Genomic DNA, 13,931 nt, shown 5'->3' with positions numbered 1-13,931 from the left:
TTCAACCGAAGCAACAGATCTCCTCAGTTGCGACGTGCATGCGAGCGCAAGAGAGAAGTGAGGAACATGGTGGTAGAAACCAGAACAGTCTTCTCAACCTTGATAGCTTGAAGATGGCTGGACCTCAACTCCAAGATGGCTGGCTGGGGAATTCTGGGAGTTGAAGTCCACCCATCTTCAGGTTGCCTAGTTTTGAAAACAGCAGGTTCAAGGAATAGAAGAGAATCAGAATAGAGCTGGAAGGGACCTTGGAGGTCTTCTAGTCCAGCCCACTGCTCAAGCAGGAGATCCTATCCCCTTTCCGACAAATGGCTGCCCAGTCTCTTCTTCAAAACCTCCATCGATGGAGCACCCACAACTTCCAGTGGCAAGCTGTTCCACTGGTTAAAGATTGTCCTTACTGTTAGGAACTGAACTCCAGGTTGCTTCTCTCCTTGATTGATTTCCACCCGTTGCTTCTTGTCCTGCCTTCAGGCGCTTTGGAGAAGAAATTGGAAATGAATCCAACTTAGATTGGAAGCTGGGGGAGATGCAGGAGAACCTGCTAACAGAATGGAACGAGAGAGTTGGAAGGGACCTCGGCGGTCTTCTAGGTCTAGGACACCCCCACCCCACCCTTGACCTGTCCCAACCGATGTCTTCTCCTTCCTTCAGGCCATCAAGCGCACCTTCGACAAGAAGACGGTGGACGTCTTCATGCTCTTCAACCGGGAGCTCTCACTGGTCAACAAGGAACTCAGCAAGAAGGTCCCATTCCTGACGCCATACATGTGTCATTATTCAGGCATGGCCCACTGGATGCGCGCCCTCAGGCGGCGCGTGGACAGACCCATGAAGGTATGGCTGGTGCTTCTGAAAAGCTGGGTTGGAGGCTGGGCTGAGGGCATCTCCCATAGCTTCCCAGAATGGCTTCTTCTGAGCTCCTGGTTCAGTTGGGTGGCTGTCAACACAACGGTGAAGATATTTTACAGGGAGTCCTTAATTTATGTTGGAGGCTGGGCTGAGGGCATCTCCCATAGCTTCCCAGAATGGCTTCTTCTGAGCTCCTGGTTCAGTTGGGTGGCTGTCAAGGCAACGGTGAAGATATTTTACAGGGAGTCCTTAATTTATGTTGGAGGCTGGGCTGAGGGCATCTCCCATAGCTTCCCAGAATGGCTTCTTCTGAGCTCCTGGTTCAGTTGGGTGGCTGTCAACACAACGGTGAAGATATTTTACAGGGAGTCCTCAGATAACGACCGCAATGGGGCCCCTCCAGAATTCCTCTCGCAACGCACAGAGGTTCTTAAATCGTGCCCAATCTTACGACCTATTTCGCCATGGCACAGGTGGTACATATGTTCCACTTTCAAATATCTTTCCTGGGTAATAGTCTACAGGCAGTCCTCGACTTGCAACCGTTCGTTTAGTGACCGTCCAAACTCACAACGGCCCTGAAAAAAGTTTTTGGGGACCGTTTTTCACACTTACGACCGTGGTGGCCTCCCTGGGGGGGGTGTCATGTGATCAAAATTCAGAGGCATGTACTTATGATGGTTGCCAGGTCCCAGATAGTGACGTGATTTCCCCTTTTGCGACCTTCTGACAAGGCCAGTCAAGGGGGGGGAAGCTGGATTCACTTAATGACCACTTAACAATTGCAGTGGTTCACTTAACGACTCTGGTTGAGAAAGATGGGGTGGAACTCCCTTCGTAAATGTCTCACATGTAGCAGCAGAAATGTTGGCCTCGTCGTAAGTCGAGGACTGCCTGCATTGGACAGGGCCCCCCATCAGGAAATCCCAAAGCTGCCGATTAGATCAGGAAGGTGGAAAAAGCAACAAATGTAAAATTAACAAGTGATTTTATTTATTTGAATATCAAACCTTCGGATCAGGTTTGGGAAGCCGCATTCAGTTAACCGGTGTGTGGGCAACTACAAACTGCAGTGACAAACTTAACAGCTGTGGCAAGAAAAGTCAAAAAAATCGCTTGCCAAGGATCTCGCTTAGCAACCGAAATGTGGGCCTCCGTTGGGTAGTCGTAAGTTGAGGAAATTGCTTGTAAATAAAGATTGTTGCTTCCCAGTGCTCTCCGCGTGAAAAACAGTGTGGAGAGATCCCTCTTTTGGTTCCACTGGCTAAAAATAAAATTAAGAATGGAGGAGGAGAAGGAGGAAGAGGAAGGCATGAAGGAGGAGGAGGAGGAGGAGGAGAAAAGGAAGAGAAGAAGGAAAAATAAGAGGAGGAGGAGAAGGGAGGAGGAAGAGGAAGGCATGAAGGAGGAGAAAAGGAAGAGAAGAAGAGGAGGAGAAGGGAGAAGGAGGAAGAGGAAGGCATGAAGGAGGAGGAGGAGGAGAAAAGGAAGAGAAGAGGAGGAGGAGAAGGGAGAAGGAGGAAGAGGAAGGCATGAAGGAGGAGGAGGAGGAGAAAAGGAAGAGAAGAGGAGGAGGAGAAGGGAGAAGGAGGAAGAGGAAGGCATGAAGGAGGAGGAGGAGGAGAAAAGGAAGAGAAGAGGAGGAGGAGAAGGAGGAAGAGGGAGGAGAAGGAGGAAGAGGAAGGCATGAAGGAGGAGGAGGAGGAAAAAAGGAAGAGAAGAGGAGGAGGAGAAGGGAGAAGGAGGAAGAGGAAGGCATGAAGGAGGAGGAGGAGGAGGATAAAAGGAAGAGAAGAGGAGGAGGAGAAGGAGGAAGAGGAAGGCATGAAGGAGGAGGAGGAGAAAAGGAAGAGAAGAAGAGGAGGAGAAGGGAGAAGGAGGAAGAGGAAGGCATGAAGGAGGAGGAGGAGAAAAGGAAGAGAAGAAGAGGAGGAGAAGGGAGAAGGAGGAAGAGGAAGGCATGAAGGAGGAGGAGGAGAAAAGGAAGAGAATAGGAGGTGGAGAAGGGAGAAGGAGGAAGAGGAAGGCATGAAGGAGGAGGAGGAGGAAAAAAGGAAGAGAAGAAGAGGAGGAGAAGGGAGAAGGAGGAAGAGGAAGGCATGAAGGAGGAGGAGGAGGAGAAAAGGAAGAGAAGAGGAGAAGGAGGAAGAGGAAGGCATGAAGAAGGAGGAGGAAGAGAAGAAGGAAGAAGACGAGGAGGAGAAGGAGGAGAGAGAAGGAGGAAGAGGAAGGCATGAAGAAGGAGGAGGAAGAGAAGAAGGAAGAAGACGAGGAGAAGGAGGAGAGAGAAAGAGGAAGAGGAAGGCCTGAATGAGGAGGAAGAGGAGGAGGAGAAGGGAGAAGAAGAGGAGGAGGAGGAGAAGGGAGAAGGAGGAAGAGGCATGGAAGAGGAGGAGGAAGAAGAAGTAGAAGAGGAGGAGGAGGAGGAGAAGAAGAAGAAGAGGAAGAAGAAGCAGAAGAGGAGGAGGAGGAAGAAGAAGAAGAGGAGGAGGAGATAAAAATATCAGACAGTCTGAACATCTGGCTGACTGTGAGATAATCAATTAATAATAATAACAACAACAACAACAACAACAACAACAATAATAATACTAAGGCCTTTGTTTACGGCTACCCATTCCTTTTTTTGTTTTCCCCCCCTCTGCTTTTGCGCTCTTTACCTGAATCCCATCCTCCTTCGCTGGTTTCCTTTTAGCAGCTTTAATTATACGCCGGGAGAGAAACAACCTGGCCTTCCAGCCGTCAATCAAAACGCAATGCCCCCCCCTCCCCTCTTTTCTCGAAAATGGAAAATAAGAGAAATGGGCCAAAAACAAAATGGCTCCCCCCGAAATCGTTCCTGGGGGAAATTTCCCCTCAAGAGGGAGGGCGAGAATGGTTTTTATGGACCGCAAAACAACAACAAAAAGCTCTTTTCTGGCTTTAATGTTAGTAGCGTGTGATGGGCGATGTGCCCAGTCTTTGAAATGCAGCCAGTCCTCGGACCTATGACCGCGATTCAGCCCCGTCGCTAAGCAAGACATTGGCAGAGAGTTACGGCCTTTTGTGTCGCGGTCGCTAAGGGAATCGCTGTGGTTCTTCAGCGAGTGACGCAGTTGTTAAGTGAGTTTGGATTCCCCCACGGACTTGGGCTGGTCAGAAGGTCACAAAAGGGGACTCACGACACACACACAGACACACACACACCGGGACGCTGCGACCGTCATAAACGTGAGTCGGTTGCCCAACATCTGAAATTCGATCGTGTCCACCACGGGGAATGCTTCTGCAACGGTCGTAAGTGTGAAAAAGGGTCATGGGTCACTTCCTCAGTGCCGCCGTAACCTGGAACGGTCGCTAAATGAATGGTTTATAATATAAGCCGAGGACTACCTGTAGAGGTCGTTGTGAAGGCGTTTCGTTTGCAGACGTTTCACAACCCCTCTAGGTAACGTCATCAGCGCTTGAAGGGATTGGGATGTGTGGAGCGGGGGAAGGAGAAGGAGAGGAAGGAGAGAAGGTGGGAAATGAAGAGGAGGAGAAGGAGGAGGACGATGGAATCCTTAGTGCTCTGAGTTAGGTTGCTTTCTTACAGACGTTTCGTGACCCAACTAGGTAGCGTCATCAGTGTTAGAAGGCAGTGGGATTTGCTCTCTGTTTAGATACTTGCTTTCTCAGTGTTGGTTTGGAGTCCTGTCGGTGTCCCTTGCTGCTCGTGTCCGTCTTAGGAACGAAAAAAGGTCATGAAAATGACTGCACAACTCTATTTCACTGTTGGTGGAGGCTAAGTATCACAAGAGTTGGAAGGGCCTTCAGAGGTCATCCAGCCAAGCCTTCTTTACCCGGCAGAATTCGGAACCATCTACACCGCGCTAGGGGACTCTTCAGCCTCAGTTTGAAAACCAGCGGGGAAGGGGAAGAAATCCCTCTCTGTCAATCAGTTCCACGGGTTGGATTGACAGCTCTTCCTGTCAACAAGTCCTTCCTAATGCCTCATCTGTTGATGTCTCATCTCCATTCTGATCGTCTTACTATCTGGAGCAGGGGAGGAGGAGCACGTCCCTTCTACAGGAAGCTTTCTCAACCCTAGTAACTCTAACATAGGTGGACTTCAACTCCCAGAATTCCCATGCTTAAGATGCATGACTTCAACTCCCAGAATTCCATGCTTAACATGGGAGGACGTCAACTCCCAGAATTCCACATTTAAGATGGATGCACTTCAACTCCCAGAATTCCCTTCTTAAAATTGATGGTCTTCAATCCCCAGAATTCCATGCTTTAGGTGGGAGGATTTCATCTCCCAGAATTCCATGGTTAAAATGGATGGCCTTCAAACCTCCCAGAATTTCCTGTCTAAAATGGATGGACTTCAATTCCCAGAATTCCATGCTTAAGATGGATGCACTTCATCTCCCAGAATTTTCTCAACCTTAGCAACTCTAAGATAGGTGGACTTCAACTCCCAGAATTCCATGCACATGATAGGTGGAATTCAATTCCCAGAATTCCATGCTTAACATGGGAGGACTTCAACTCCTGGAATTCCACGCTTAACATGGGAGGAATTCAACTCCCAGAATTCCCTGCTTAAAATAGATGGACTTCAACTCCCAGAATTCCATGCACAAGATAGGTGGAATTCAATTCCCAGAATTCCATGCTTAACATGGGAGGACTTCAACTCCCGGAATTCCCTGCTTAAAATAGATGGACACCATCTCCCAGAATACCACACTTAAGATAGGTGGACTTCATCTCCCAGAATTCCCTGCTTAAGATGGGAGGACTTCAAATGTCCCAGAATTCCATACTTAAAATGGATGAACTTCAAATCTCCCAGAATTCCCTGCTTAAGATGGAGGCACTTCATCTCCCAGAATTCCGTGCTTTAGGTTGCAGGACTTCAACTCCCAGAATTCCACACTTAAGATCTGTGTGGACTTCCCCAAGGTGCTCTTTCCTTCTCTCTCTCTCTCTCTCTCTTTCTCTCTCTCTCTCTCTCTCTCTCCCCCTCCCTCTCTGTCTCTGTCTGTCTGTCTCTCTCTGTCTCTCTCTCTCTCCCCCGTTTGGTTTTACGGGCTGTGCCTCATGGGTGTTATGATCCAAACCCTCGGGTTGCCCCTCCGCCGATGGAAAGCAAGATGGCTTCCTTCCCAGGCAGCACCTACGGAACGGCTGGTGCAGGTTTTGGAGAGCGGAGGGGATGCATTCATCGGTGATGCCCCTCTTGTCGTTCTCGGGAGGGCACGGGTGGGCAGCCAGCGTCCCCCTCCCCGCTTCTGCGCCCCTCGCCAGTGCTGACGAAGCGACCCCTCGCTAGGCCAGCTGGCACAGGCGCCCGCTGAGTCAACCGATGCTAACGGCAGCTGGTTTTTCCGAAAACATGTCTTACTTTTATCTTGGCGCCGAGACCGTTGGCACCCTTTTCCTAGGTGGCATGTGTTGTTTTCTTCCATTACGCCCACCCGAACGTGTCTTTGTGGGCAACGGGGTGGGGTGGGGATTTAATTTGCAATTTCCTGTTGACCGAGCAGAGGGCGAGGGGAGCAAAAGATTCGGGGAGTGGAACATGGGCGCTCTGATTTGGCAGGCAGGGAACGGTGGGCTCCTGCCAACTTTCGCAGTCCCCGGCCGGATGCCAGGAGCCCGTGGGCGGTACCGTTAGGATGCCACACGCACAGCCATCCTCCCCTTTGACAGGTGCGTGGTAGCTGCAAGGAAGGACAGGTAGTCCTTGACTTACGACGGTTCATTTAGTGACCGAAGTTAGGACGGTGCTGAAAAAAAGGGGACGTTTTTCACACTTAGGACTGTTAGCAGCATTTCCGTGGTCATGTGATCAAAATCCAGCCGTTTGGCCAGTGACTCGGATTTATGACGGTCGCGGTCTCCCAGGGGGTCATGCGATTCCCCTCCTGGCCAGCAAAGCCAAGGAGAAATCCACATTTGCTTACTGCAGCAATTCACTTAACAGCTGTGGCAAAGCAGGTCGTCAAATAGGGCAATGTTTCACTTAACAACGGTCTGACTTAGCAACAGAAATGTTGGGCCCAATTGTCATAAATGGAGGGCTACCTGTGATTTAGGCCTTTTTTTTCGCTTTCCTGGCCTCTCCTGATAACGATTTGAACACAAAATTGGCAAGAACTTGTTTCACAAGTCGTCCTCGACTTACGACCACAATTCAACCCAACATCCCCCTTGCTAAGCAGGACAGTTGTTAAGTGAGTTTGGCCCCATTTTTACCATCTTTCTCGTTGTTGCGCGAATCCCTTGCCGTTGTTAAGTTAGACCCCCGGTTATTAAGTGAACCGGGCTCCCCCATTGACTTTGGACGGTCAGGCGGTCGCAAAAAGGGGAATCATGGCGACCATCATAAATACGAACCGGTGGCCAAGCGTCCGAATTCGGATCACGGGGATGTTGCAACGGTCGTCAGTGAGAAAACGGTCATACAAGTCACGTTTTTTTCAGTGCTGTTGGGAATTTGAACGGTCGTTAAATGAGAGGTTATAAGCTGAGGACTAAATGTAGACGAGAATATAGTCAATGAACAGTCGAGGTTACAAGGGTGCTAGACAAGGGAGGCTGAACCTGTATCTTTTACGGCAGGGGTGTCCACACTTGGCAACTTTAAGACTTGTGGACTTCAACTCCCAGAATTCCCCAGCCAGCTCTGCTGGCTGGGGAATTCTGGGAGTTGAAGTCCACAAGTCTTAAAGTTGCCAATTTTGGATACCCCTGTAATTTACGGCAACGCAAGGATTCTGCACTGCTGACACCTTTAACGCCGCCCTCCAAGCTTTCCCGCAGCGTCTTCTCCTACGGTCCCTTTCTCTCCCTCTTTGGCCAGTGCCTCACCAAGGCCCACTTCATCCCTCACATTGGGACGGGAGAGGAGAGCTTCCAGACCTACCAGCTCCTGGTCCAGGCCATGGACGAGATCGAGAGGAAGACCTTCCACGAGTGGACGCAAGGCCTGGACAAGGACAGCCTCAAGCGCCTGGACACGCCTCTCCTCATCCTGAGTGCCGAGAAGCCGGGGATGCTGGACATCAATTTTGACAAGTGAGGAGGGAAAAGGCGGGAAGGAGAGGAGAGGAGCTGGTTGCCCCTGGCGCTCCACCACCGTCTCATGGGGCCTTCATGCTCCTTTCTTCTCCTTCCCCTTCTCCTCTTCCTCCTTCTTTCACCTTCTTCCTCCTCCTCCTCCTTCTTATTCTCCTCCTTTTCCTTCTCCTTCTCCTTCTCTCGCCTCTCTCCTTTTCCTTTTCCTTTTCCTTCTCCTCCTCTTCCTTCTCTTTCCTCCTCCTTTGTCCTTCTCCTTCATCCTTCTTTTACCTTCTTCCTTCTCCTCCTCCTTCCTTCTTCTCCTTCTCCTCCTTTTCCTTCTTCTGATTCTCTCCTCTCTCCTTTTCCTTCTCCTTCCTCTTTCTCCTTCCTTCTTATTTCTTCTCCACCTCCTCCTCCTTTTCCTTCTCCTTCTGATTCTCTCTCCTCTCTCCTTTTCCTCCTCCTCTTCCTTCTCTTTCCTCCTCCTTTGTCCTTCCTCCTTCTTTTACCTTCTTCCTTCTTCTCCTTCTCCTCCTTCTCCTCCTCCTCTTCCTTCTTCTGATTCCTCTCTCCTTTTCTCCTTTCTCCTTCCTTCTTATTCCTCCGCCTCCTCCTGCTCCTCCTTCTCCTTCTGATTATCTCTCCTTTTCCTTCTCCGCCTCTTCCTTTCTCCTCCCTCCTTCTTTCTTCTCCTCCTCCTCCTTCTTCCTTCTCCTCCTCCTCCTTTTCCTTCTCCTTCTGATTCTCTCTCCTCTTTCCTTTTCCTCCTCCTTCCTCCTCCTTTCTCTTTCTCCTTCCTTCTTATTTCTCCTTTTCCTCCTGCTCCTCCTTCCTCCTCCTCCTCCATCTTCTTGTTCTCTTCCTTCCCCTTCTTCTTCTTCTTCCTCATTCTTTCTCCTTCTCCTTTCCATTCTTCCTTCTCCTCCTCCACCTTCTCCTTCCTCCTTCTCCTCTTCCTCTTCCTCCTCCTCCTTCTTATTCTCATTTTCCTCCTCCTCCCTCCTCCCTCCTCTCCTTTTCCCTCTCCTCCTTCTCTAATCTCCTCCTTCTTCCTTCATCTTCCTTCTCCTTCCCCTTCTCCTTCTGATTCTCTCTCCTCCTCCTCCTCCTCCTCCTTCCTCCTCCCTCCTCCTCCTTCCTCCTTCCTTCTCCTTCTTCCTTCTCCTTCTTATTCTCTTCCTTCCCCTTCTCCTTCTGATTCTCTCTCCTCCTCCTCCTCCTTCCTCCTCCCTCCTCCCTCCTCCTCCTTCCTCCTTCCTTCTCCTTCTTCCTTCTCCAGGCACCTGCTAAAACTATTTGTGGAAATTCACTACTGGGAGCGAGTGCTGTTTGAGATCCCGCACTACGTGGTGGAGGTGTACGAACGGAAGGAGGACCTGAGGAACTTGAGGGAGAACCTTTTGCTGGTGGCCCGCGACTACAACAGGTTGGTAGCTTTGCATCCCACCAAGTTTGGAAGTTCCTCCTCACGACCACCTTTCGATTTCGGGAGAGCTGTTCTGGGGCTCTGTCACCCTTGCCTGATCCAGTTGGGAGGGTAGATATCTACCTCAGCTTCATGACCGATAAATACGGCCACCTTTTGCCCCCTCCTCCTGCAGCAGGCAGGACCAGTTCACCAGCGGAACGCCTCGCCACCAGAAGTCTGTAGAGATTCTCCATCACCCGTGGTTGTCCCAAAGATGCTTTTTGCAGGAGGCAACTGGACTTTCTCGTGCTTTTTTTTTCCTTTTGAAGACATTTTGCTTCTCATCCAAGAAGCTTCCTCGGCTCTGACAGGATAGTGGATAAAAATAATAGGATAGGTCAATCCTTCCATTCCCCACTATCCTGTCAGAACGGAAGAAGCTTCTTGGATGAGAAGCGAAATGACTTCAAAAGAAAAAAACCCAAGAAAGTCCATTTGCCCGCTGGAAAAAAAAGCACCTTTGGGACTTGCCACCAGAAGGGGTGGGGGCTCCATCCCTGGAGGTTTTTAAGAGGAGACTTGTCTGAAATGGTCCAGGGTCTCCTGCTTGAGCAGGAAGTTGGACTAGAGGACCTCCAAGGTCCCTTCCGGCCCTACGATTCTATGACTCTGTATGAGGTAGATTAAATAGATGAGAGAGAGAGAGAGAGAGAGAGAGAGAGAGAGAGAGAGAGAGAGAGAGAGAGAGAGACCAAGTAGATAGATAGATAGATAGATAGATAGATAGATAGATAGACAGACAGACAGACAGACAGACAGACAGACAGACAGACAGACATATATACTGATAGATAGATAGATAGATAGATAGATAGATAGATAGATAGATAGATAGATAGATGATAGATAGATAGATAGATAGATAGATGATAGATAGATGATAGATAGATAGATGATAGATAGATAGATAGATGATAGATAGATAGATGATAGATAGATAGATATATGATGGATGGATGGATGAATGATAGATGGATGGATAGATAGATATAGATAGATATAGATAGATACTGATAGATAGATAGATGATAGATGTAGAAAGATAGATAGATAGATGTAGATAGAGAGAAAGAGAGAAAGAGAGATAGAGAGAAAGATGATAGAGAGATAGATAATGGATGGATGGATGGATGGATGGATGGATGATAGATGGATGGATGGATAGATAGATAGATAGATAGATAGATAGGTGATAGATAGAGATGGATGGATGGATGGATGGATGAACGATAAATGATAGATAGATAAATAAATAGATAGATAGATATAGATACTGATAGATAGATAGATAGATAGATAGATAGATAGATAGATAAATAGATGTAGAAAGATAGATAGATGTAGATAGATAGATAGAGAGATAGATGATAGATAGATAGATAGATAGATAGATAGATAGATAGATAGATAGATAGATGATAGATAGATAGATAGATAGATAGATAGATAGATAGATAGATAGATAGATGATAGATAGATAGATAGATGATAGATGGATGGATGGATGGATGGATGGATGGATGGATGGATAGAAAGATAGAGAGACAGACAGACAGACAGAGCACACCTAACAGTGAGGATCATGAATCAGTGGAACAGCCTGCCACCAGAAGTTGTGGAGGCTTTTAAGAACAGACTGGACAGTGACTTGTTTGAAATGATGTAGGCTCTGGGGGCTGGGCTAGAAGACCTCCAAGGTCCCTTCCAACTCTATTATTCTGTGGGACATGATAGCATCCTCCAATATCTAAGGGGCTTCCACAAAAAAGAGGAGGGGGCCCACCTATTCTCCAAAGCCCCTGAAGGCAGGAGAAGAAGAAGCAACGGAGGGGAACTAACCAAGGAGAGAAGCAACCTGGAATGAAGGAGAAACTCCCTCACAGGGAGGACAATTCACCAGGGGAACTCCTTGCCACCAGAAACTGTGGGTGCTCCAACACCGGAGGCTTTTAAGAGGAGACTGGACAGCCATTTGTCTGAAGTGGTCTAGGGCCTCCTGCTTGGGCAGGGGGTTGGACTAGAAGACCTCCAAGGTCCCCTCCAGGGAACTTGCACGCATGCGCGGGTTGGGGTGTGTGTGTGTCGTGGTGTGTGTGTAGAAGCCCTTTCAGTTGACTCCTTTGAGATGTTCCTTGTGGAGGTGGGCTTGGCAAGAGGGTCCCTGTTTTGGTTTTTTTTGCTTTCTTTCTGGAGCGCCAGGGGAGGCCTTGGCTCTGGCGAGGAAGTGTGGCTCGCAACGCACTCTCTCTTGGCAGCGGTGCTTTTTTTTTTTTGGTCATGACACACGCACGTGTGCGAAGCTTGTGTTTTTTTGCGCCTGTTTTATTTTCTCCTTGGAAGTTAATTGAGCGGGGGGGGGAGAGGGGGGAACTGGGCAGGATGCGGCGGTCTGTTTTCCTCCAATTTACCTCAGCAAGGATGGGCCTGGGCCTGGTCGTCAGGCCTTCCTGGGGATTACGGTTACCATCGTCCATACCCAACATGAGTTGGGGTGGGGTGGGGGGCTGGGAGTAATGGGTCTGTAGGCCAACATGCCACCAGGGCAGGGAAGATGGAAGGATGGAGGGCAGGGTTTCTCAGTGTTGGGCACTTTAAGACGTGGGGACTTCAACTCCCAGAATTCCACGCTTAAGGTGGGAGGATTTCTTCTCCCAGATTTCCACATTTAAGTTGGATGCACTTCATCTCCCAGAATTCCATGCTTCTGTCTGGACTTCATCTCCCAGAATTCCATGATTAAGATGGGTGGACTTCATCTCCCAGAATTCCATGATTAAGATGGGTGGACTTCATCTCCCAGAATTCCATGATTAAGATGGGTGGACTTCATCTCCCAGAATTCCATGCTTAAATGGATGGAGTTCAACTCCCTGAATTCTGCGCTTATGTCTGGACTTTATCTCCCAGAATTCCATGATTAAGACGGGTGGACTTTAACTCTCAGAACTCCATACTTAAAATAAGTGGACTTTATCTCCCAGAATTCCACACTCAAGATGGGTGGACTTCATCTCCCAGAATTCCATGCTTAAGATAAATGGGCTTCATCTCCCAGAATTCTATGCTTAAGATGAGTGGACTTTAACCACGGTGTCTGGGGCATTCTGGGAATTGAAGTCCTCTTCAACTTCATCAAAGCAATCTTGCTTTGAAGATCCGTTACGAAGGCCTCTTGAGGGACCTTCAGGATTTGAGGTTGGGCAAAATTTGCGGGTTGTCCTTAAGGAAACCCAAAGCTATTGAGAGGTTGAGCAATCTCCACCGGCCTCTCTCCGCCAGAACCAGGGATGGGAGTGATTTACGGAAACAAGGAACATCTGGCGGAAGGCCGCCTGCTGCATAACGTATTTTGACGGCAAGGCCTGGAATGCCTCACAGTTTGACTCCTTTCCCCGTCTTGGGGGAAGGAGGAGCTGGATCTTAACACCTTCCACCCTTCCAGGATCATCGGCATGCTGTCCGAGGAGGAGAGAGGCCTCTTCCGGGAACGCATCCGCTACCTGGACCGGAAGATCCAACCTGGCCTCAAGAAGCTCCACTGGTCCCTCAAGGGAGCCAGCACGGTCTTCATCTCGGAGTGTCGTCTCCATGCCAGCAAGGTCAGGACGAGGACTCTTTGGACACACACACACCCCCCCACAGGATGCCTTGAGAAATACGAAAAATGAGGGTTGACATCCTGAGCCCCATAACTCACTGGGTAGCTTACCTGCCCCACTTGCAGCTGCTTTGTCCACTCGGTACTGTGGAAGATGGAGGACACCTTCCTTCCTTCTCGGGTTCTGCTCCCACAAGGAGTTCCCTGGTCCCCTTATTGTGGAAATTATGGCATTAGCCTTTCCTTGCCTAACCTCAAGTGGGTTTGGTTGCCCTCTTTGGTAACCATCAGCCAGCTCTTGGGGCCAAAGCCATCTCCTGCTCCTCTGACTGTGTCCCTCAAGACAGAGGAGATGCCTGTAATTGCATTCACCCACCGAAAAGTCCAGGCCTTCAAGGAGTTAACTGTAGTACAGACCTTATCAGTTCCTTGCGATAATTGCCAGGCCATGAGCTCCCAGCCGCAAAGCTGCGCATTAAGGTCTGGCAAGCAGTCTTTGAAGCACGAAACGCAATGAGCAAAATCTTCAGAAATACGAACTGTTGTCTCCTACGACCGCCACTCCCCTTTCCTTCTATTTACTCCCTAGCCAAGGAGAGGCCATTCAGTGTGTGCTTTCTGTGTGCTTTGCTTCCCGAGTCGACTCCTTGTCCTCCGTTGTTCTCCTCTCCTAACAGCTCTGCGCATATGCACATCTGGAACAGGCCCCAGCTGTTCTTCCTCCCCACTTATCTCAGCCTCCAAAGGCAGCTGCCTCTCCAGTGGCTGGGAAATGCCGGACGGCCCTGGCTCTTCTCAGCGTCCAACGCTGAGCGTCTATCAGAGCCTTCCCCAGGCTCCAGAACTGCCCCATGTTCCTTCCCAACCTCCTCATTGTCCGAGTCTGGTGGGTCACCACAAGGCCCTTGAGATCCCTTCGGGTCTCTTGGGCTGGCCGTATCTTCTCCTCTTGCCATTCTGAGGAGTGTGGTCCTCCAG

The 13,931-nt window shown here is 49.4% G+C and overlaps 1 protein-coding gene across 1 annotated transcript in view; it reads left to right on the top strand.

Moving 5' to 3' along the window:
• Nucleotides 1-13,931, top strand: part of DNAH2 (dynein axonemal heavy chain 2) — a gene marked incomplete at its 5' end in the record, with an annotated part of 134,042 nt that overhangs the window by 21,008 nt on the left and 99,103 nt on the right. The window contains 4 exons of the mRNA XM_081969514.1: nt 655-837; nt 7,688-7,902; nt 9,167-9,313; nt 12,798-12,954. Coding sequence (XP_081825640.1) covers nt 655-837; nt 7,688-7,902; nt 9,167-9,313; nt 12,798-12,954 — 702 coding nt within the window. The remainder of the gene's footprint in view (nt 1-654; nt 838-7,687; nt 7,903-9,166; nt 9,314-12,797; nt 12,955-13,931) is intronic.

Source organism: Natrix helvetica (genome assembly GCF_964273705.1).
Source record: "Natrix helvetica genome assembly, chromosome: W".
NCBI classification, from domain to species: Eukaryota; Metazoa; Chordata; class Lepidosauria; order Squamata; family Natricidae; genus Natrix; species Natrix helvetica.
This window is presented reverse-complemented; position numbering and strand designations above follow the sequence as displayed.